Genomic DNA, 23,452 nt, shown 5'->3' with positions numbered 1-23,452 from the left:
TAGTTGCAGTTTTCTTGCATAGTGACATTCCACAAGAGTTCTCCCTATGCATAGATAGCACCATGTCGTGGATGTGTAGAGCCCATAGTTGTCAATAGTAGCTTCTACTTTAGACTAAAGGGTTCATTATAGAGATTTGTAAAAACGTGTGCATTCAGATGTTCTCAGCATCGTTTGAAGGAGGGGGGTGTATGGAATGACTTTGAATTGCTCAAAGTAAAAATGGCAGCAGCATACAGAAAGATGAGGCACAACAGACCTAATACTGTATTTGGCCTTAATCAGAATCGGCCTTCTCTGATCATGAGATTTGCATAAATTTTTTTTTTCTTTTAAGACACAGTCAGGACAAATGCACGTTTCAAGGAATGTACAGTGTTTTACTGGGCAGGTGTTTTCTCTGTAAAAGAAGCCTCTTTGGGGCAGAATTCTTCCTTGGCCTCTCCTCTGTAAAGCAGAGTTATTAAATGTGTGGTATCGAAACTTGGCTACAGTGAGCTCCTGTATCCATGTTCTGCACTGTTTTAGAATATCATCTCATGTCTCTTTTGTGCTGTTCATTTTTAGTAAAGGAAAATATTTCTATATATGCAGTGTCTTTCTTTTGTACTGTTTTTACAACAGCTATCCCAGGCAGCAGCTAGTATTGATAACAGGGTCCCCACCCCTGCCTCAGTTGCTAGTGCTGATACGAATTCCCAGCAACTAGGACCAGATGCACCAATGCTAGAAAGCAAATCAGAAGTTAAAACTGAAGAAACTGAGCCAGAGACTAGTGAGACACAAGTGGAAGCTAAGACTGAGGTAAATGAGATTCTATACAGCTTAACTGAAAGCAGTGGTAGATATAAAAGCACTTAATGATGTGTCTGAATTGGTGAGCTAAGGGGCAAGAGGAGGGTAGTTACTGGAAAGTAACTGTCCCGAGGAAAGCCATGGATGAAGAGTGCTTTGACAAGCTCAAACTAATATTTTGGTGACTGAAGTTGGGTCATAGATGTAATAGTACATCTCATTGCATCCTTTCTTAAGGTGGAGGAGGATTTACAAGGATCTTCACAAACAAAAGAAGAAACAGATGGAACAGAACTGAAACAGGAGCCAATGGAAATAGAAGAAAAGAAGCCTGAAATAAAAGTAGATGCTAAAGAGGAAGAGGAGAGCGGCACTAATGGAACCACTTCACAGTCCACATCACCATCTCAGCCCCGCAAAAAAAGTATGTGTATGAGCACTGAGTTTTTCTTGTGTACATTGGTTTTACTAGCATTTGTTTTCTATGGTCTCAGCTCCTGCTGGGAGGTCTGTTTTGTGCGTGTGTTCCAGCACGTGGAGATCTAGGAGATCAATACTCTAATTTGTTTATGAAAGTAGGATTCCTTTAATGTTACGTGGGTCACAGGTGAGAAAAGCATGTCATTGTGGTCTTGATCCCAGCAGTCTTCTCGGACATTGCCGTTTCTGCCCAGAAGGACCAAGGCAGTAAGGCAGTGATTGCTGGAGAAATGATATGCATAAACCTCTCCCTATGTACATCTTGGCCAGTGCTCTTTCAAGGGAGCTTAGTGTAGCTAAGAGTGCTCTGAGTAACCAAGAATATCCATTGCTTTGCTTTTACTTTGGAGGCTGAACGCACTGCCTTCGTACTGAGTTTTAGCCTTCACTTCTCTGAGAATTAGGTGCTTGAATTCCTCTCCTGAATCCGTATTCCTCCAGGGCTGGGCTGCTCCAACAGACTTAAGAAAGTTGAAGTCCTGTGTAGTTTTCAGTGTAGTGTTCATTTGAAAGCTTTCTCCTCAGAAATAGTTAGGTCAGTAGTCTCTTAAGATAATCTACAGCATTAGCATAGATACAGGTCCTGAATGGACTTACATAAATGATTATACATGCCTTGGGTTAGTAAGGAATAAATGAGTAAGATTCTTACAGTATTTCACTTGTAGTGCAGGCTTTGTGAGAGCCTGCAAGAAAAGTTTCTGGACTCAAAAACCATAGAGACTGTTTAGAGACCTTTGTCTCTTGGAATCTGCTTTTTTTGAGATGATGTTTTCGATGGTTAGTTTTTAGGTTTTGACCAAAGGTAAGCTTTCAACATGCTGCGAATGTTAAAAAAGGGAAAGTGATGATCCATTTAATTACTTTTTCTTCCTTTGCGAGGGAAACGGCAGGTAACTACCTTAGGAGAACATTATGGATGTGTGCTTTCCAGAATGTGATCAAAGAATTTCAAAGTTTTAAACTTTATGCAGCTTGAATCTTAATCTCCTGTATATGCTTTGGGTTGCATTTAAATTACTAAGCATAATCTGTTGATAATAAAACAGTATAAAGCACATTTTCATATAGATGGTATTTTCAGCTTGTAGCACAGTGGGCCAGCCAAATGAGAGTGTGCTGCAGAACTAACTGGTAGAGCCCATTCCAAGGAAGACGTAACTCCAGGAGTGGAAAGCTTGTTAGCATTTATAAAGCAGTTGTATTCCCGGTGGAGGGGGTCACTGCTGCTTGTTAGGAGGAGTGCGCTTGCAAGTGAACCAAGGCAAGTGGTTGAAAGAGGAAGTTTCTTGCAGAATTCATCTGTGGAAGCTGCACTGTGTCCTTCTGCTGATTCAGTCTGGGTTACTACCTATTTCCAATACCTCATTTAGTAACACAGTTTTATCTTGGAATATTGTCACTAACTAACCATGTAGTATGATACATGTGCAGTGTGGGCACGTACAGCCATATGCACAATTCTAAACAATAACACTTTCTCACCAAGTAGTTTGTCTCACCTTAATAGAGCATTTGTATTAAAATGCTAAATAAACCAAGAGGGATTCGAGAACAAATACTGTGAAGTGTGCTTAAGGGTTATATGAGACTTTAAAACTACCTATGAGACTTCTCTGGAGTTTTGCATGGGTTACAGAAGTATTGGAAACTCTTCTTCCTTCCCATGCAGCCAGATGCCTGAGGCGCACCCCGCAGGAGCCTGGGGTGTAGCAGAGAGGTGCTGCAGCTGCGAAGGGAGGGCTCGCAGCTGGAAGCCTCGTGGAGCGTGTGCTGTAAGATAGCGGAGCAAGTTGTAGTCTGGTACCTTAATGTTTGAAAAGATTCATCTGGACCCCAAAGGATTGGGTTTTTTCTGGGTGCAAGTGGCTTATGTTGTGGAGTTGGGATCTGATCTGTTTGTACCACCCATCCAGGTGTCCTGAACACCCTCAGCCTGGCTGTGCTCACTTAGCGTAACTAGGCTGTAACCTGACCGAAGTGGTGGGAAAGACTGTACGGGCTATAAGACAGACCAAGGTAATACTGCTGAGGTGCTGGTCTGCTCAATTCACTTACACCTGAATTTTTGTAGTGTAGCTTTTTTGGAGAAGTGCAGACACCCCTTCGGCAAGATTTTCTTCCTCATGAGGGCTTTGCCTTCATAAATGCAGGCAAATTCAGGGTTTGATTTGGTTTTGCTTTTTTTCTGTGAGTGTAATGTAAGCAAAAAAGGAAGGTTTTTGGTTCCTTGCCTCTTCCCTTGCAGTCTTCTCAAAAGAAACAGTGTAATGCTCACTTGGGTAGCTCCTGTCTCCTCCTCTCATTGTAGATGGCTGCCTCAGTTTGATGACCTTCAAGTTCAGTTTTGCTGGTTTCTTCCCTTTTTTATAATACGTAATCATGCAAAACCTGCAAGGGCTTGGTTTGGGGGGGGGTATTCAGGTGTATTGTCCTCATTCTTTTGAAGATGTCTCTATTTACAAATTTTCTCCGTAGTAATCGTAAGCAGGATTTCCTGTGTTTGAAAGAAAATTTTAAGAGGTAGCGTTATACTCTTCTCTGGCAGATAATGTATCATCATAATTCAGGCAAAAATTCCATTTTCTTTTTACCACCCACGCATCCAAGACAAAATGGGATAACTGGATGCCAGCTCCTTACAAAGATCATCTGGCTACCGGAGGAGAACTGAGAGCATTTAATTTTGGAAAAGGGAGAGAGGCGAGAACAGAAACTTTCTTGTAAAATCTGTGTATAGGGAGATCCTATGATCAAATGATCTGTTATTAGTCATATTCCTTGGAGGCAGAGCAGCTTTTTTTACTGCTAAAGATGAAGGCCACTTTTTTTTATGCTTTTAGGTGAAGTCATAAATCAAAATAATAACTGGATTTTGATTCTGATTTTTTTTTTTTTTCAAACTACAAAATGGAAGTGGGTTGTAAACTTTATCAGCAAACGTAATCAGGCTTTAAGGAACTTCGCAAAAGTTGGGCTGAATCTCTTTAGTTTGGGTTTAAATTAAGGTTGGATTTCTTTTGAAAGATACTCTTATCTTAGTGGTATGTTTTTATAGGGGTCACTACAGGGAAAATTGTAGGAGCAATGTCAAGCAGGTGGCTAGAACAGATTATTAAAAGGTGCTTTTTGACCTTTAAATTTCATTAAATGAAAAAATTCAGATTATCAGGTTATGAACTACCTAAGCCAGAGAAGGGTGGTTCCAGAAGCAATAAAGAATGTTTTTTCTCATGAATGAAATTTAGTATTTCCTTCTGTTCTCAAGAATTCCATAATATAACTTAGTAGCTGTTAATAAAACCTTAAGCGTATATGATAGGGTTCCTTTCATAGGGAAGTGCCTTCGTATATGGTATCAGTAAATGTGGAAGATAATTGCCATTTTGTCGGGACTGAGATTGTGGCAGCAACTGAAATGATCATTGAGTTGCGTTCGTCGTGACAACAAATATAGGCCTCCTTATCTCATCTGGGTTTTAATCTGGCGAGTCTGAGTTCAGTAGCAGCAGCATGAGATCTTGATGTATCTGTAAGGCAAGCCCCTGCAGAAGCCTTCTGGCAGCTTGCTTAGTCTTTTGCCATGATTCAGGTGACTTGGGTGGTATCTTGCCTGTGTGTACATGAGCAGCAATCCTTTCTCCAGTTAGAGGCAGCGCACTGAAATGGTCTTAAGATTTTCATCCTGACTAACGATTTCCAGGAGCAGGAGCATCTATGAACGGCTAAAACAATTGGGAACTTTATGCTTGAGAATTTTTTTGAGTAGTGGCAACTTCATTTCTTGTCTTGCTTTATTTTTGTGTGTAATTTTGGTGAGTGTAGTTGAGACAAAGACTTCCTCTGAGAAATATCACCTAAATGAAAAAGGGGGGGGGGGGGCTTTTTAAGAATCATAGATTTTTTTTTTTTAACTAGAAGTCCAAAAAAGCAGTTTGTATCTTACCAAAATACCATTTGAGTGACAAAAGCAGTGATCAGCCTCGAAGGGGTCACTAGCCCTGTTGATTTAAGTGCTTTCAACAGAACTCCTAATTGTTCCTTTTTATTGGTATCATTCTCGTTTCAGCCAGGTAGTTAAATATTAGATGCCATCCTGCTTTCCTTAGTTGTCTTTTTTCCACAATAATAGGCATACTTCCCTATTTAAAGACTCTGTTCCTAAGGAAATAAATGTAATTACACTGCTGAGATGTTCAAAGAGCTCTCCAAGTTATCATTATTTTTCAGAAAATGCATTGCCTTTCTTGTCCTTGTCATCCACTATTGAAAGAAGCATGGCTGTTGCCATGCCACTGTTGCCAAGTGGTTGTAATGATGCATATAAATCTGGAAGTATTAACACTTTCAAAATCAATTAACAGTCCATCAGACCAGGACTGTTTGTATACTACGGCCAGAAAATTCCTGTGCCAGTTATCAAGACATCTGGTTACTCTCTGTAGAGCTGGCTGTTCGGCCCTGTCCACCACGGTGGTTTTTGCTGGAGGAATCTTGGCTTGGAAATAGCAAATAAGGTTAGAAGGAAGGGAGAGGAAAATATGCTTAGTCTCTTCTCTGAAGAGAAAAGATTCGTCCATGTTGAAGCAATTGAATTAATTTGGTTCTGGGTAAATTAAGGGGATTCTCTAGAGTATGTTCCGTTACGGGCTACAATTGTTCCTAGCTCCTTAATCTGGGAATATCACCTACTGTGATTTGAGTAAACATAAAAGGTGTGCGGTAGCCTCCTGATTGTAAGTGTTGCCTCTAATCAGCTATACAAATCAGGAAATCCCTCATAAGATTTTTATGTTGACATAGTTCTTTGTTTTTTTGGGGGACTCGAGGTTAGGAAATGTGGAAGGAAATTTTCTAACCTTTCTGACTTTCATTAACAGTTTTCAAACCTGAGGAGCTGCGCCAGGCTCTCATGCCTACCCTTGAAGCTTTGTACCGGCAGGACCCAGAGTCTCTACCTTTCAGACAGCCTGTGGATCCCCAGCTTTTAGGGATTCCGGTAAGTTGGCATTAAAAAAAAAGAAAATGTTTTTGTGTTTTGTCTTTGCTCATTTAAACAGTTTGTCTCTTCTGTTCAATGTATTGTGAATAGTTGACATGTTAAAAATAAAGGGGTTTGTGTGTGTTTGAAGGACTACTTTGACATTGTGAAGAATCCTATGGATCTTTCAACCATTAAACGTAAATTGGATACTGGGCAGTACCAAGAACCTTGGCAGTATGTGGACGATGTTTGGCTAATGTTTAACAATGCCTGGCTTTACAATCGCAAGACGTCCAGGGTCTATAAGTTTTGCACTAAACTCGCGGAGGTGTTTGAACAAGAAATTGATCCTGTTATGCAATCACTTGGCTACTGTTGTGGGCGCAAGGTACGTATTCCAGGGACAGAGTTGTATTCTTCCAAAGAACTTAGCTTGATTGATCAGATAAAACATTAGCTTTGTATACTCTTTAAAAAATTGTATACTCTTTAAAAATAGAGTATAGTATATATAAAAATACAGAGTATAGTATATATAAAATATATATACTTCGTATACTCTTTAAAAATGGAAATACTGAATTAAAGGGTTGCTAAAAGTTTGGCTTTATTATAAGCATGGTAAGGGCTGAAAAAGGTAGATAGTATCCTTCTTGCTGCTATTCTATTATTATTGTTGTATTTTTCTCCCTCAAAGAACACCTTTTTTTGGTCATAAGCAATATTAAAATCCTTTGCTTGTTTCCCATGCAATAAATTAGGTGGTTAGAGGGTCAGTTATTTAGCTTGTATAGTTAGTAATTGTAACTAAATTGAGAGCTGTGCTAATCTATTTGCAATAGCTTGGAAAAGCATGATAACCAGAACCATGTATTACGATACCCGTAAGCGTCAGGTTTGCCTAATAGATACTTGATTAACATAAGATTACATTTTAAAGCTTCTTTTCTCACTATTGCTTTGCAGTATGAGTTTTCTCCACAGACCTTGTGCTGCTACGGCAAGCAGTTGTGTACTATTCCTCGTGATGCTGCCTACTACAGTTACCAGAATAGGTAAGTCCCTGACTTTGGATTTTGTTTCCTTATTCAGGAAGTGAGATCCTTTGAGTTCTCTGCGCATACAGAAGAGGAGGATTATTAACTTTTTCTTTCTTTGTCAGCTAAGTCAGGAAAAAGTTATTTCTGTGTCTTTGCATGCTGTCCTTTTGCAGGTGACCCTTTAGTTTCCCGTACTGCAGCTTGATACGCACTATACTTAAGTGCTTGCTATTAGCTAGGCTGCACCATGCACTGCTTAAGGAGAAGTGAGGTTGTCCGTGTTTCCCACAAAATGAGTAGCGAGGCTTGCTGGAGACAAAGGGCAGAACTGCGAAAGGCACTGAAAAATCGTGTTACCTTGTTCTGGGAGAATTGTAAAAATACACGGGTTTGTTTTCAAGTTAGTGTCAGAATTTGCAAAGTGAAGGGTATGGTGATTGATTGCAAGATTTATATTCTCTCTTCCTAGTTAGTACTCAATTCTATTTAAATGAGCTTTGAATTAGCATTAAAAACTACCCAGAGACTCCATGAGAAGCTATGAAAACAATAGTTTCTACTATTTTTTTAATTAATATTAGGATTTGGTGTTTGTATGATTACTAAACAATTGTTACAATATTAATTTTCCGTTTAATGCTTAAATCAACAGTGCTGTAATAACAAAGCAAACATAAAACTTGGCTTTGGTTTTGGTTTCTTAGATGTTTCTCTCCCCCCAAAAAATGCAAAACATAAATGGGCTAAGACACAAACTTCCTTTTCCCTGTTTAAAACAATGTTTTGAATTGCTTTCCAGCAGCCTGGCGGTCTGTAAGTCTTGCCAGCTTTGAAGTGCAGGGCAGGCTGTTGTCTAACTGAAGTTACAGAACTAAGTCAGTCAGTGCTTGCATTGACTGTCTCTTGGGGCAATCCCCACCTCGCCACACGTGCTGTAAGATGGTGCAAGGCTGTTGGGTACCACCGAGCTGAAGCAGCGCAGTGTGGGAGGTGAAAACGCGTCGTCTTACATTGTAGGTTGGGTCTGAGGTGGCCTTGGTGAGGCAGATAGCATTGCCGCAGAGGAATGTAAATTCCTGAGCTCTCATAAAAGGTTTTGTGCAGCTGCTGTGAACTCCAAAAAAAGTCAGTCTGAAGAGAAATAAAGCAATTAAAATGCATTTAAAGAGATAGTGCTTCAATGCTGGAAGTGGGGAAAAAATAACCCTTAAATATCAGTTCTGTGGAGTGGAATTTCAGATACTTTTCTTGTTGCATGTCCGGGCAGTGCTGTATTTGAAAAGAACAGCAACTTCAAAAATAATTGACAAAGGGGTGATTTTTGTTTCAGTTATGCCTTCCCTATTTAAATTAGTGTTAAATCATTTGGGTTACTGGCTGGAAAGCGATGTTAGTTACTAGCAAGAAGTCCAGGTTTGATGGGGCAGTGGGTTCCCCTGGACTTGGTGATGCAGTACTTGTTTCCTACCTGTTATGAATGTGATAGTCCGTTTGCACTGAGTTTGGTCTGAAAGGGTGGTAATAAAAGGGAGGCGATTTGTCTGAGTGTCAGCAGGCTGGTAGCAGAACAGAAGTAGGTGCCGCTTTCTGTTCATCCAGGTGTCTTGAGAAAGGGGTGGGGGTTTGGGATGGTTTTCAGTTGAGGGGGTGGTGTGGGATTTTTATTTCAGTGATGAATGGGTTTAGGTTGGGTTTTTTAACAAAATATTTCTAAAGATCGATCACCATATTTTTAAGTGTGTATTTGGGCTATCAGATCATAGAAACCCCTTATTCTTCAGCTGTATTGCTCTAAAACAAATTGACTGTTGCCTGTGATGGTGATCTTCAAATCTTAGATTTTTCTTAACCGAGCAGCAAATTTGTGAAAAGCAAATTCTGTGGTTCTAGTAGCTCTGTAATTGGTCAAAAGTTCTTGGCTTTTTCCATTTACAGAACAAAGTCCAGCGTATCGCATAACTAAATTACAACTAAGAATATTTTGGCACCATTGACTCCATGAACTCTGGCACTACAGTTCAATGAGTAAAAGTTAATTATTTGGTAGGGGACTGGCTTCCAGAGGTTTAGGTTAAAGTAAGCATTCAGAAAATACACTTCATGTGTCCAGTTGAGAAATTTAACCGGTATTTCCTATCACTAGTAGCATCCAATTACTAGTTCAGAATTTCCTTTGAATGCACTTAATTACAGTTGGGAATTCACCTGTTAATGCAGATTGAGTGTTTTCTGCGTTTTGGTATTGAACCATAATGTTAATCTTTGATAAACAGGAATCAGTCACCTCAACAGTCTGCATTTGAAAAGCTTTTCATTTTTGATGTGTTGCAATAAGTACATTCCTTGGATTTTCTGTGACTGTTATAACTAGTGTTGTACGCTTTCTGTGGGTTTTGTTGGCTATTTGTGGTGACATGCAGAAGTCAGGGGATTACAAGCAAGTCTCCATTTCTGAGGGTCCACATTCATAATAAGTTACAGCTATTGTTTCACCTTGGTTATTTTATGGACAAATGTTCCTGATCTTTAGGTGGTTCATTTCCACTGTATTTCAATTTTTATTTCCTCATTTTAATATCATGGGCTAAGGCTTGACTCTTGCTAGTGTGAGGCTTTGGTTCTGCAGCACATGCTGCGCCCTGCACTCCCCTTCGCATCCGCGGGTCGCTGCAGCACGTGCTTGACACCAAAGCACTCGTCCCCGCGAGACTGAGCTCCCTGCAGCCGCAGCGTGAGCAGAGAGTGGAATAGCTGTGCCGGTGGAGCGAGGGAGATTTCTGTGGTGTAACTTAAATCCACTGTGGAAGGCAGCCTTGTTGCTCAGTTTCACAAATGCTTTGAAAGCTCATAAATTATTCTGAAAATGGATCAGAATTAACCTTTTCTGGGATTGTTTAAATATAGCAAAATATTAATAGTAGCCTCGACCATGGATTTTTCTAAACACACTCCTGTGTTTAGATCCTCCTATGTTTCAGTCCTTCCCAATCCGAGTCTTAAAGGGTGCGACCTTGTTAGGAAAATAATTAGTGGGGATTTTTAATTGATGAAAAATGTAAAGAAGCACATTATAGGAAAAAAAAAGGACATGGACAATGTGCAAGAGAGATATGAAATTCCGAATCTGTTATGTTTGGGTTTGGTTTTTTTTTTAAATTATTAGACTATACTGTGTCAGTTGAGGGGTGTGGGGCAAGGGGTAGGCATAGATGAGATCTGCAGTGTCAGTATCCACTCCTAAAATTCTCTTGTAATATTGCTGTGTAATAACCATAATACATGTATCATTACCAATTATTACAAATTAATGGAATACTTTTTTTTTTTTTTCTCCTGGCCTTTTTCTGTTCTATTATCAGCTCCAAAAGCCTTGGTTTTCCTTGGAGGTGATGTGTTTAATCCTAGTTGAGCCGACCCAGGAGAAGTCACTTGCAGTTTAGCTGGTGGATATGTCAGTATGGGCTATATTAGCTACAACAAAATACACCTTTTTCCTCTTTGTGTCAGTCCCACAGTAGAAGGGAGTATTCAGTGTGCTGATGCATTTAAGTGGTTCTTGGCTAGCAGAGCAACTCTTGAAGCCTGAGCCAGCTGGCAGAGCCTGCAGAAGTTTTCAGGCTCTTGTAAATTATGCTGTGGTAACACAGACCTGGCTCCAGCCTGGGGAGGACACAGATTGCTCTGCAGAACGTCTGTCCCCGATTCATTGGGCGCTGCTGAAGGACCCGCTCCTGCTTGCTCGCGCCGTGTTTCGCAGGCAGTTAGAGAACATGTAGTGGTGATGTGATGGCCAGTGTGTGTCGCAGGAGGGAATTCCGATCCATACATTTCAATAAGTGCCTGTAAATGGCTTTGGTTGTCCCCAGGAGAGCACAGCCTTGGAAGTCTGTCACCCAGATCACAGTTTAAGTGTATGAGTATGTGTTTGAAGGGGCGAGCTGCCATATTTATTAATCTCCATCCCTTAAGTTGTTGGTTCATTGTGACACTGAGTCTTGTTTGATGCCTTTTATACTTACCACTGTTACGGTTCTAGTGTTTGAGTACTAAAACTGCGTTTTACTGTGCTGCCGTTGCTGCTTGTACTCTCTCACTCTTGATCCTCCATAAAGCTCCTTTATTTTGATGATCCTTTGTGGCCTTCCTGCATTTTACAGCTGTGGCCTCTCTTTGTTACCTTTGTTCATGTGTGAATTCATATCCTTTCCAAATGTTTAGCCTCTTTTTTTTTTTTTTTTTTTTTTTTTTTTGGTATTAATGACCCTGAAAACTTTGGTTCCAGTTCATCTGAAACAAACAAACAAAAAAACGCCAAAAAAATGGTGTAACTTTATTTTTTTTTTCAAATGCAGATTGTATTTTCGTAGAGTTGCATTCCAATTTACTCAGCTTAGTTTATTAAACTGCAGTATTGGTTTTGCTGAGTATAACTTGGATTGGCTCTTGGTCTGGTGACCAAAATTGTACCTAGCCTCTTGTATTCAATTTGTAAAGCTTAATTCTGCATCTTTAATGTGTCTGATAAATATATTGTATGTATGTACAATATTTAATGTTGTTCACATATATACATATATTGTACTTATATAGATAAATGGCTGGAAACTCTGACCCATAATTGCATTTCTGTTAAATGTTTGTCTAGAGTATGGATTTGGTTTCATTTGTATTAAATACTATTAGCTGAGCAATTGGTCACATTTAATCTTACAGTCAAATAACTTTTGAATTTCATATTTTTATAGATTTTTTTCAATACCAAGTGTTTCTGCTTTTACAGTTTTTACTGACAATCAGTAAATGCTTTCAGCATATTTTCTGATTACTTAAATCTGTAATAAAAATCTGTTCGTAAAGCTTTTTGACAGGCTGGTTTTTTACCCAAAGGAAACTCGATCAGTCACAAGCCTGGAATGAAAGAGCATTTTTTCCTAAGTAATGCAAATCAAATCCAAATTCTTAAATTTGAAGCCTATACAAACGTAGCGCTTAGTAGCTACTTCATTAATCTTCCCCAAATTTTGAATTTGACACCCGACAACTTGTTAGTAATGTGTGAAATGAGACCGAATGCTAATCTGTGCTTTGCCTTGGCTTTCTGCTCTGTGTTGTCTTGGTGTTTGCGTCTTACCTCTTACGTCTGTGCTGTTTGTTCCCTCCCCTGTTCTCTAATCCTGCCCTCCCCTCCCCTCTGTTCCTCCTCATTGTCCACACTGACCCATCTATCAACCAACAACGCCCCCCCTTTCGTCGTGGTGATCTGCCCTGCTCTGGTTGGTGGCTCCGTGCTTGGGTGGCTGTATGTTGTGCTGGACCAGTTCACCCAAATATGGCCTTCTTGCTGACAGGTATCACTTCTGTGAGAAGTGTTTCACTGAAATCCAGGGGGAGAATGTCACCCTGGGTGATGACCCTTCCCAGCCTCAAACGTAAGTTGCTTCCTTTCTTCTGCATGCCTTAAATAGGAGGGATGAGGTCGTCCTGGTTTGATAGTAAAGCCCTGTGGCCGGTGGGGGTGTTTGTGGGGAAACGCCTGCTCCCTTACTAATAGGAGATTTTTACAGTAGCAGATGATTAACGGTCATTACTGTGTTGGGTCTGTTGGTCTGCCCAACAATGTCACTTGTCTGTGGTTGCGCTACTCGGGAGCTGCCCGTAGGCTGGTTGCAGGGGGTGGCCGACACTAGTTAATGTGGCTGGGGGGTGATGGAAGCTCTGTCAGTAAATGTCACTAATCCATTACCTCTTCAAATGAAAGACTTCAGCTAATTCTGATGTCTCCCCTTTTGAAGTACAGCTTTGGTTTGTGAAACCAATGGTTTGTCTTTAACCTGACCAGAAAATAAGACGCTCTCGAGATTTGAGGAATACAAGCTGTTTTGGAAGGTGGTGCTTTACTGACGATAGCTTCCCTTGTTCTTAACAATTTTAAATTTATGTGTGTACTTGGGTATCTCTTATTTTGCTTTTAATTTGCACAGAAAGTGAAATGGGAAAAATATTTTCTGTAGCTTAAAATAAAATGAACTGAATTGCTTTCTCTGAATAGAAAATAAATACTGATATGCTTTCTTCTGACTTGAGGTTTGCTCATTTGCTGCAATTCAGAAAAGCATGATGTTATCTCGGCCTCTGATGTAAAAGTACTACTGAGTTTTCATATTAACTCTTTGTCTCTAGAACCATCTCTAAGGATCAGTTTGAAAAGAAGAAAAACGATACACTAGATCCAGAGCCGTAAGTACCAGGCTGTTGTTGTTCTTAAGATAATCTCATCGCTTTCACTTGTTCTTCAGCCAGCAGTTCAGAAATGAGGCAGTTGATAAAGAGTCTTCCTTTTTCCCCCATCTCTGCCCAAACAGGCTGCAGAATCTTTCTCTAGAGCTCACACAGACATGGTGGCTACCGTTGATAGCCAGGAGGAAAGCGTGAGCCTGTTTTAAAGGCAGTTTCTAGTTCTGTTTACTTGGATGGTTCCGAAGGTGTGTCCTGCAAGGCACTGTGCAGCTGGCCGAAAGCGGCCCTCCGTTGTACAGAGCCTCTCGCACCGAGCCCTCGGTACCTGGGGGGGAGTTCTGCGTTTTCCTCTTCTGGTTTAGCTAGACGTCTTAACCACATTTTGCTGTCCACCTGAGTGCTTAGCCTGCTGAAAGGTCCGCCCTCCTTCCTTGCGTTCATTACCCTCGGGAAGTTCAGTAAAAGCCAAGTTGAACGTTTCTTTAGTAGCACTGGGCTGCTTTTCCTGCTGTCCTTAACTGAAACAAGACTTTTATCTTACTGCTACTTTGGCAGTTTGATACGTAATACGTTTTGATTCCTTTTCTCGTCTTTGCAAATACTAATAGAGCTCCTCCCCTAGACCTTTGAAGGTTGGCTGCTGAGATATACCCATGTGCATTTGGCATCATAACCACTACTGTAATCTTGACTGGGAAAACTTCTAACAGCTTTCCCATCCAAAAAAAGAATTTTGACATATTATTTTTACCAAAAAAAAAAAAAAAAAAAAAGGACTACAAGAGACCCATGCAGGCGAAGACAAGCTAATACGTGTTTTTTTGGCACAGTGATTCACTAGTTTTATATTTACAGGGAGCTGTGCAACAATTTAGTCAGCTTGTGGTTACTGCAACAATTCAAATTAAGTCTGTAGAGGTACTCTTGAGCAGAATTCTTTGAAGCTGGGAAAATTCAGAACTCTGCTTAGAAAAGGATAAAAAAGATCCAGAAGAAATTGTGCTTGAATGCCAATTTCACATTTTTAAACTAGTACATTTTACAGGGGGGTTTTATGTATATGTATCTCTACATCTATATATATCTGTCTTATTTGCACATGAGATTGATAGATGTATATCTGGAGCTATTTTAATGAGATTTTTTTAGACTGACGTGTAAATTTGGCCTGCCGAAGTTGATTTGATTCTTAGCAGAGGGTTGGAAAGTCCTTCTTTCTTGCTGAATTCTGGAAAATTGCTTGCCTAACACCACAAGTGATTGGCTGCTTTTTTTTCTTCTCAGGTTTGTTGACTGCAAAGAGTGTGGTCGGAAGATGCACCAGATTTGCGTATTACATTACGATATCATTTGGCCTTCAGGGTAAGAAGTTTGTTAGTTTTCTACTCATGGTACAGTAAGACCAACATAGTTTATGTAATACAGACTTTCTGCCTTTGCTCTTTAATATGCAGTCACTGCCTTTTTAAGAACTGAGTACAAAAGGACAAAGCCTTTCTAAGTAAAATACATTTTTTGGCATTTGGGGTCTCATTTCAGTATATTCAAATTAAAATGTGCATGGAACCAACTTGTTCATGTACATGGATTTCTGTGGGTTCTTTCTAACTACTAAACAATGGAAGCTGGTTGGAGGTGAGTTTGGATACCGCAGAACGCAAATGCAGGTGTAACTGCTTGGCAGAATTAAGCCAGCTCATAAAGGCTTTAAGTCGCCCGAAAATGGAGAGATACAACCTGTTCAAATTGAGAGACAAATATATTGTACTCTGATGGTTAAATTATGGGTTCAAACACTAGGCTTAAGCTAGCCAATAATGGGTTTATGCTAAGTTTTTGGCAATTTTTTTTTTTTAATAGGTTTGTCTGTGATAATTGTCTGAAGAAAACTGGTAGAACACGGAAAGAAAACAAATTCAGTGCTAAAAGTGAGTTTGATATTTCTGGTTTTATCTTCAAGTTTAATCTTCTCCCTGCCACCCCTAATAGCTTTTTTGATTGAGACTTTTGGTTGTCATGATAGACAGTACAGGAATATTTGCAAAATGGGGAGTAGCATAGCGCAAGGCTTTAGGAGCTGTCAGAATTTTAATCAACATTTTAAGGACCTGCTCTTCATGTGTTTGTGGTCAGTCTTAATGCTGCTTGAGGTATTTGGCATCTATGTTCTTATTTTTTCTAAGATTCAAACAAGAAAAGGAGAGGGAGACAGAAGAGGAGAAACATAAGGCTGTGTGCACTTTACTGACTATATTTAGACATGTTTCCATGTAGTGTTGAAACTGTAGTAAATGACTGTCACCTCTGTGCCCTTCAAATAACATGTAGTAACAAGTTGTACTGCTTTTCAGGTATACGGTGGTACTGCTAAGTACTAGTGTATTTGAAGAGCTTTTCTTGCTTCTGGAGTGGACTGTGGTATAAGAACTGTCCACTGGAATAAGTAACCAATTGTACTACGTGTCTAGATTTTCTTGGAAGTAAGCATTGTCATAGTCTTCCTGAAATGTGCACTAAAGAGCACCAAAAGCTGCCAGGTCAAGTTGTCTCAGTCTCCTTAGTAATCCTCACACAGATGTTCTTTGTATGCATGGAACATCAGAGAACATAGTTTGGTAACTTGTACTCATACGTGTTTGGGGGGAAGAGTAGAGGCTAGCATTGGGAATGCAGTGTCAGTGGCATAAAGTAGAAAACCAGTGTAGAAACCAAGAGGGCGATTCAGACACTTGAACAGCTAGAACTGGCAGGTACACTTGATTCCTCCCTTGTTCTTCTTTGGTCCTTGGAAGTTCTGGGCATTACCTTGTTATGCTGTGACTTTGCGAGCGTGAATCTTCCAAATGGTAATAACGAGTGGTTTGGCATTAAGTGTAACTTCTTGGTAACTTCGTGTGTGGTTGATTGCATAATAAGAGATTTGAAGGGGGATAATTTGGAAGTTATAATGCTGTATGAGACTTACTAGGTTACAGTGATCAAAACGGTCTCTGGATTGACCCGATGCATGCAAGATAGTATTGTTAAAGAGATTAAAATTAGTCTCATTAAAGACAGATTAAGATTGTTAGAGAACATTAATAAAATGATGAACTAAAAATGTAGTTTTAGGTAAGCATTTTAAATAGATGTCTCTTCTGTTATATGCTGACTTCACAGCATATATTGATGTAAATTAGCTGAAGTAAGTATGTGATTCCTTGGATGTCTGCAGTTGTTCTGTGACGTTGCTTAAAGTTTGAGTAACCAGCTGTTTAGTTCAGGGTAACTGTTCCATTCTTTGGGGGTCTGGACAGGGAAATAATGGTGCTTTTTCCTTTCCCTTGATGTCCTTTTCCTTCTCCTTTCCCTGTTGTTTGTCTATCTTATTTCCTTTTTCCCATGATGATTTGGGTCCTGCTGCCAGCTGTAATCCACTGGTGGGCTCAGCTCCTGAGATCAGTTTTCTTTAACAGTGCTCTAGTGGAAACACAAGAGCAGGGAAGGAAAACCTGCTGCTATCAGCAAAGCCTTGGTCTTACTACTGTCCTAAAACCAAACATGAGCAATGAAAGTTTGAAACTTAACATGTTTCGTCTCCTCTCCCCCTCCCTCCCCATAAAAACCTTTACTTACTTAATTGCCATCAGTATTTCTATGCTCTCTCAAGCAGGCAGGCACAACTGCTAATAGTCAAGGTAGCATTTCCCTCAGCTGCAAGCTATTGCCCAGCTGTTACTGTAACATTCATATTCCTAATGTATATTAAGTAAAATTGCTTAACCACATCGCAAGTAAGTTGCGTAAAGCTGACTGATAGCATGCCAAATATAACCTATAAACCAGTGTACAGCTGGATTATGCTGTGAAATCCGTGACTTCTGAAGTGGTTTTCTTGCTAAGATGATCTACAAATATTACTTAACCAGTAGTTAATGAAGAGATGTTCAAAGACAAAAGATATCCTGACAAATAAGTCATCCAAAGTAGTTTCCTGACAGAGTCACAGTAAGCCAGAAGTCTGACTTTCTTCCTATCTGTCCAATTACTCATCCAGTTACAAATGTCTGGCCATCGCTACTGCAACAAAACTGCTGTACTCCGGCAGCCTGAAAGCCTTCTGTGTTGTTACCGGCTTGAATGCCTTTTTTCAAGTCTGCACTGCAGTTTTCATTGAGACCTGAGCTTTTTTTATTATTATTTTAAGTTGTGGCTGCCCCTCCCTGGCAGTGCTCAAGGCCAGGCTGGATGGGGCTGGGAGCAACCTGGTCTGGTGGGGGGTGTCCCTGCCCATGGCCATGGGAACTGGATGATCTTTAAGGTCCCTTCTGACCCAAACCATTCTGTGATTCTCTGATTTTATTAGAAGTACATGTGTCAGAGGTGTCCAAGAACCAAAATCCGGTGGCATTCTAAAAGAATTTGCATGTTCTGATATATCAAAACATGCTTTTAGAGCCTTTCCTTACAGTGCATGTGTTGTTAATGCTGCCTGTTTCTTTTATCTTCTTATCTGGTCTGTTTGTTTGTTTGTTTTTCAAGTCTTAATGCATTGCAGCATAAGGAAGGAAGCAGATATCATTTGGTTGCTTAGCGTTGGAAGGATGATAAAATGAAAACACAACGAGACAGTAGAGTTAAACAAAATGGCTTCCTAAAAATGTACCAACTCGTTAGCTGAAATGGAACCGTTTCTTTTTTTCCTCTGTCTTTGGAGAAATCAGCAAAACAGGATAACTTCTTCAGAAAGTATTTCTGAATTTTAAAGAAAGTTCCTTGAATTTCCTTTCAAATCAGTCCCCTTCTAGTATGTATGTAAAGCCCAATATATTGTATTGGGCTGGGAAACACGGAAAGGCCAGTGTATTGGAATCAGTAAAGAGCACAGTGTATTTTTACTTTAACCTGCCTTTAAATTTAGTTATTAGCTCCCAGGTAAATGATATTTAGACTGTGTTGTACTGGTCATAACCATGGAATCTCACTGGACAAGGGGACAAACCAAAAGATGTAAAGTAAGATTGCTGTGTTTGGCAATTTCTATAAACCAATTGTAAAATAAAATTTTAAGTATATAAGTCCCTTAAAGTGAGATCTTCCTTTGAATGTATGTGGCTTTTTTCCACAGTATTGGCGCCTAAAATAATTTTTAGCATCGGTATTTCACTGCAGCATTCCATATACAGGCTCAGTAGTAAGGAAGAAGAACCAACAGCCTTGTGTCAGTAGCCAAATAACAACTGAAAAATGAAGCAATGGAGAGCTGAAAGTTAAATGCATTTTAGTATAGCGAACATCTGTACATTGTACCATCACTTTGGAGAAGATAGCAGATTGACCGTAAAAATGAAGTAGAAATACTAGTTGGTAGAATAAGTACAGCAGGGTAAGACAAATAGTCATAAATCTTTAGGTGAAAACAGGCTGCTACTTCTGTTTTCTTAATTTAAACCAAAATCTTCGTCTTAATTTCTGTAACTTGTTGTGGATTTACTTGAAAACCCTACATCCTGTAATACTGCAAATCCAGCTATCCCCATAAAAGCTAATTGTAAATGTAAAGACAGAGAGGGGGGATCTGGACAATATGTGGACTTGAACTTCTAAAGACCTCTATCGCTGTGCAAGAACTATTTGAGCTTTATGTGCAGATTACTGTAACTGTTCAATCTAAAAGCTCTCTTGAAAAGAAAAGAAAAAGAAATGAAATCTCCACTGAAGTCAAAAGGCTTTTCATTTCTGTTGATTTGCTTTGCTTTGCTTGAAAAGGTGTGGCATTGAGCCAGATCTATAAAGTGATGTAATCTCTGTCAAACAGCCAGATAGTGGTTTTGTTAGGAGAAAACATTTGCAGTGTTCATAAAATAAGCCTGCAAATTTAAAAATGCTATGTAAAGCCTCCTTTGTTAGTTCACTTGCTAAATAATTTTCCCACAATAGTGGTTTTAGCTTCCACAACAGGGTATGAAGCACTTAAGGCTTGGTTAGAAACATGGATGGTCTTGCTTTTTTAATTTTCACTGCGTAAATAAAAACATCAAATTTTCATATGGAGGTAAAACAAAGAGGGGAAAAAAAGCCTACTTCGATACAGAGAAGCAAGATGAAGGACCATACAAGCATGGTAACACCTTGAACTTCACAGCCATTTCTCCAGTATTAACGTTTCCATTGTCGTGTTCTCCCCCTTCATTTCTAGGGCTGCAGACTACGCGTTTAGGAAACCACTTAGAAGACAGAGTTAACAAATTTTTGCGGCGACAGAATCATCCTGAAGCTGGAGAGGTCTTTGTCAGAGTAGTAGCAAGTTCAGATAAGACAGTAGAAGTTAAACCAGGAATGAAATCCAGGTTAGTTCTATTAATTACAATAAATGCAATCTTGGTGGGGTTTTTTTAGTCTCCCTGCATAAATATTGCAAAACCGTGTCAGTTTGCACCATAATCCCTTTGCACGTTTTTGCAATTTAGGCATGAGAAAAATTATGAAAGATACAAGAGGCGGTAAACAGTAAATTAACTCGAAGGAGGTGGCAGTTGTATCTTGACTGTTTGGAGGGGTTACGGGGACGTCCTGGTTTTGGTTATACTACTATGACTTTGTATTACTAAACCTTGAGAGAGAGTCTGACCACATTTTAGTCTGCCTTGCAGAATTGATAGTTTAGTTTGGAACAGTTGCTGAGATTCTGTTCCTTACTGTTCCTTCATTTTGTTGTGTTTTTATAAATACTTTAGCTTTCAAAAGTTATTTCTAAGTCCCTTCATCATAAATGAAAAGCTTAAAAGGTTTATTCTATGAAGTATTTTGGCTTTAATTCATAAAGACAGTGTTTACGTGACATCACTTCATTGTCATGCATCAGATCATCTGCTCTGCAACATATTTAAAAGCTTGCAGTTCCTGGGGATGCTCTTGTACTCGGTGCCTGCCTATACGATGCGTGCCCTGCATCGTACGTTAACTATATGGAAACTGTCTTTCCTGAGTCTTACAGTAACACGATTCCCTGGTTTTATACAGCTCTGATCTGACCCTGTTTACCTTCTGCATAAGTGTTTCTAACAAGGTAAAAATAAGGTTGAAAAGAATTTCCTCCTTCTGGTAGGACACTGGTTTAATAATTGGCTTTTTGTTGTGTGGTTTGTTTTTTTTCCCCCCCTGTTCCTTCCTACCCTCCTTTCCTTCAGATTTGTGGATTCTGGTGAGATGTCAGAATCTTTCCCTTACCGTACCAAAGCTCTGTTTGCATTTGAGGAGATCGATGGAGTAGATGTGTGCTTCTTCGGCATGCATGTACAGGAGTATGGCTCGGATTGCCCCCCTCCAAATACAAGGTACTCTTTCCTTTCTGTACTGGTGGTGCATGTCCAGTGACTGTAGCAAGATGTTCTCTGTGCATTTACTCTCAAATACAGAAGATTAGGAGATGTATTCCAATTCTGTGGCACAAATAAGTCCTACTGTGTGACTGCAGGTGACTTTGAAGGGGAAAACCAGAACAAAAGTGTTACAATTTTGTGTATTCTGTATTTAATTTTGCCTCTTGATGTATAGTCTTGCTGTCTAAAAAAAATGCTGCCCATCTTTTGCTTTTTGGGAACTGTTTGTGCCATGTTAAGATGCTTAAATATGCGTTAAAATAATGCCACCGTTAATTTTTCTTTGTTCGGTATGGCTGTGCATGTATCTAGTATAAAAGTCAGTTCTCAGTAGACAAACCAGATGTTCAGCTATACGTGATTTTCTGTCGTTCTCTCATTACTCCAGGCGTGTGTACATATCGTATCTAGATAGTATTCATTTCTTCCGCCCCCGTTGTCTCCGAACTGCAGTTTATCATGAAATCCTCATTGGATATTTGGAGTACGTGAAGAAACTTGGGTGAGTGAGATCTTTGTAAAGAAAGAAATCTTTTTGCTTAGCTTTTTTTTTTTTTTTTTTAATCCAGGATGCCAAGTAGCTTTTCACTTGGGGTAGTCTCTCTTTCCTTCTGCCCTGTCTGAAGTATGTTGAACACATGCCTCTATTCTAGTGGAGAGAGAAATACAGATTGTTGTCACTAAGGTGGTTTTTCTATGTTAGGATTCTTAAACTGAGCATATCATTCTTTTTATCAGAGATTCACTTGGTGTTTAAGCTTCATTATTACATCCCAGACCTTTTCTCGTCTCTTGTATAAATAAGAGGTTGTTGCCTCAGCATCTTTGTTACAAAGAAAAAAGAAAAGAAGAAAAAAAAAAAAAACATCTAGAGGTCTCAATTTCTGTCTCAGTTTGTCTGGGTTAATTTTAAGATGGGAGATCTTAATGATAAGATCTTAATGATCTTAATTAAGATCAAAATGATTAAGTTTGGTTTTTTTCTTGTGTGTGAAATGCAGGTATGTGACAGGACACATCTGGGCCTGTCCCCCAAGTGAAGGAGATGACTATATTTTCCATTGCCATCCACCTGATCAGAAAATACCCAAACCCAAACGCTTGCAAGAATGGTATAAGAAGATGCTGGACAAGGCGTTTGCTGAGAGAATCATTCATGACTACAAGGTTTGCTACTGTTTACTTCCTGAACTAATTTTTATGGGCTTTTCATTTGAAGGTGGCTTATATTGTTTCGTAACGCATGAAACCACGGTAGTGTTGTACAAGGATTTTTAGTCTCAGCCTGGTACCTTCATTTTCTTAGATTTTTCTGGAGGTTCTGCCTTTCAGACTGAAAATTCCTTAGGTTTGGTTTCTGCATTAAGACAAGTGTGCAGGAGCCTGCCTTTGCATACTCGTCTTTCACTGCAGTCTTCTAGGCAAGGACGTATGTAGCTGGTTAAGGTTTATAGAAGTTGTTTGCTTCTGGTGGGTGACCCTGAAGGATTAGCTAGAATACTAATTTGACCCCACTAATGTGAAATCAAAAAAACTGTTTATAAACCAGCTTCTTCACTTGAAGAGAAAAAGGATTATTTTTGTAATTGGAGAATATCACACATGTACCCAAGGAAATAAGTTAAAGATGGCAAAGGCAGCATTTGCCACTCCTTACATGCTAAAATCCACAAGAATTTCTTAATGGTAGTGACAGCGCTGGAAAAAATTGGTGTTTTGATTGCAAGTGACAGTTACTAAACGTGTGGAATAGAACAGCGTATAGCAAGCCTTGTCATCTGATCTGGCGTAGCAAAGAGCTAGAAAATCTGTGTCTCTCCTAATAAGGTCGTCTTGAAATGAATCCGAAGAAGAAAATTGGCTGGTCTTGTACGTGCTTCTTGAAGGCAAGGCACTGGAAAAAAGGCAGCTCCAGAACAACCGTTTGAAGTACCTGTCCTTTTCAGAATACCTGTTCCTCTCAGAGGTCCGCAGTCTTTCTGGCCGGGTGGTCCAGAGCTTCAGCCAGCAGGGAGTAGAGTGTAGAGTCCCCCTGCCACAGCCAGACTGGAGTATTGCTGTGTGGAACGGTTGGCCGGTGCTTTCAGCGACTCCTCCTGGAGTTACCAGGGACGTTGCACCAGTGATGCACAGCCCAGACACGTGCACTGAAGTGCTTACCCGCGTTCAGACTTGTCAGGGAGAGGGCTGGGCACTAGAGATGCACGTGCTGGCCCTAGAACAGTTCCTGCTCTTGTCCGGGAGCAGCGTGGGAAAAGCTGAGTTGTGAGCGCTTCACCTGCGGTTGGTGTGGTTACCAGGGAGGGGTTTGCTGCGTGTTCCAAGGGGTTTCTCAGTCTCTCCCACCATGTCAGGAACCAGTTGTGTGGTGAGGGTTCAGGAGAGCCTCAGCAGCTCTCTTCCTGAGATGACGGGGAATGGGCTGACAGCAGTATTGCCAAGCCAGTGTGTGAGCTGCAGCCAGAAAAGGAGACCTGCCAGGAGTGGGCCACGGGCTGGAAGCGAGGCCCAGCTGATCAGCGTAGCACTGGAGCATGTCCCTGGTTCTCTCTCTC

At 40.1% G+C, this 23,452-nt stretch overlaps 1 protein-coding gene across 4 annotated transcripts in view; it reads left to right on the top strand.

Moving 5' to 3' along the window:
- The window catches only part of CREBBP (CREB binding lysine acetyltransferase), a 97,583-nt gene that overhangs the window by 65,021 nt on the left and 9,110 nt on the right, over window positions 1-23,452 (top strand). For all 4 annotated transcript variants that reach the window (XM_086473127.1, XM_086473128.1, XM_086473126.1 and 1 more), the window contains 13 exons: window positions 625-804; window positions 1,033-1,219; window positions 6,156-6,274; window positions 6,408-6,647; window positions 7,226-7,314; window positions 12,648-12,728; window positions 13,480-13,536; window positions 14,821-14,898; window positions 15,397-15,464; window positions 19,715-19,865; window positions 20,706-20,852; window positions 21,286-21,399; window positions 21,899-22,064. In XM_086473127.1, the coding sequence (XP_086329253.1) occupies window positions 625-804; window positions 1,033-1,219; window positions 6,156-6,274; window positions 6,408-6,647; window positions 7,226-7,314; window positions 12,648-12,728; window positions 13,480-13,536; window positions 14,821-14,898; window positions 15,397-15,464; window positions 19,715-19,865; window positions 20,706-20,852; window positions 21,286-21,399; window positions 21,899-22,064 (1,677 nt within the window). The remainder of the gene's footprint in view (window positions 1-624; window positions 805-1,032; window positions 1,220-6,155; window positions 6,275-6,407; window positions 6,648-7,225; window positions 7,315-12,647; window positions 12,729-13,479; window positions 13,537-14,820; window positions 14,899-15,396; window positions 15,465-19,714; window positions 19,866-20,705; window positions 20,853-21,285; window positions 21,400-21,898; window positions 22,065-23,452) is intronic.

Source organism: Leptosomus discolor, chromosome 14 (genome assembly GCF_034619465.1).
Source record: "Leptosomus discolor isolate bLepDis1 chromosome 14, bLepDis1.hap2, whole genome shotgun sequence".
Taxonomy (NCBI): domain Eukaryota; kingdom Metazoa; phylum Chordata; class Aves; order Leptosomiformes; family Leptosomidae; genus Leptosomus; species Leptosomus discolor.
This window is presented reverse-complemented; position numbering and strand designations above follow the sequence as displayed.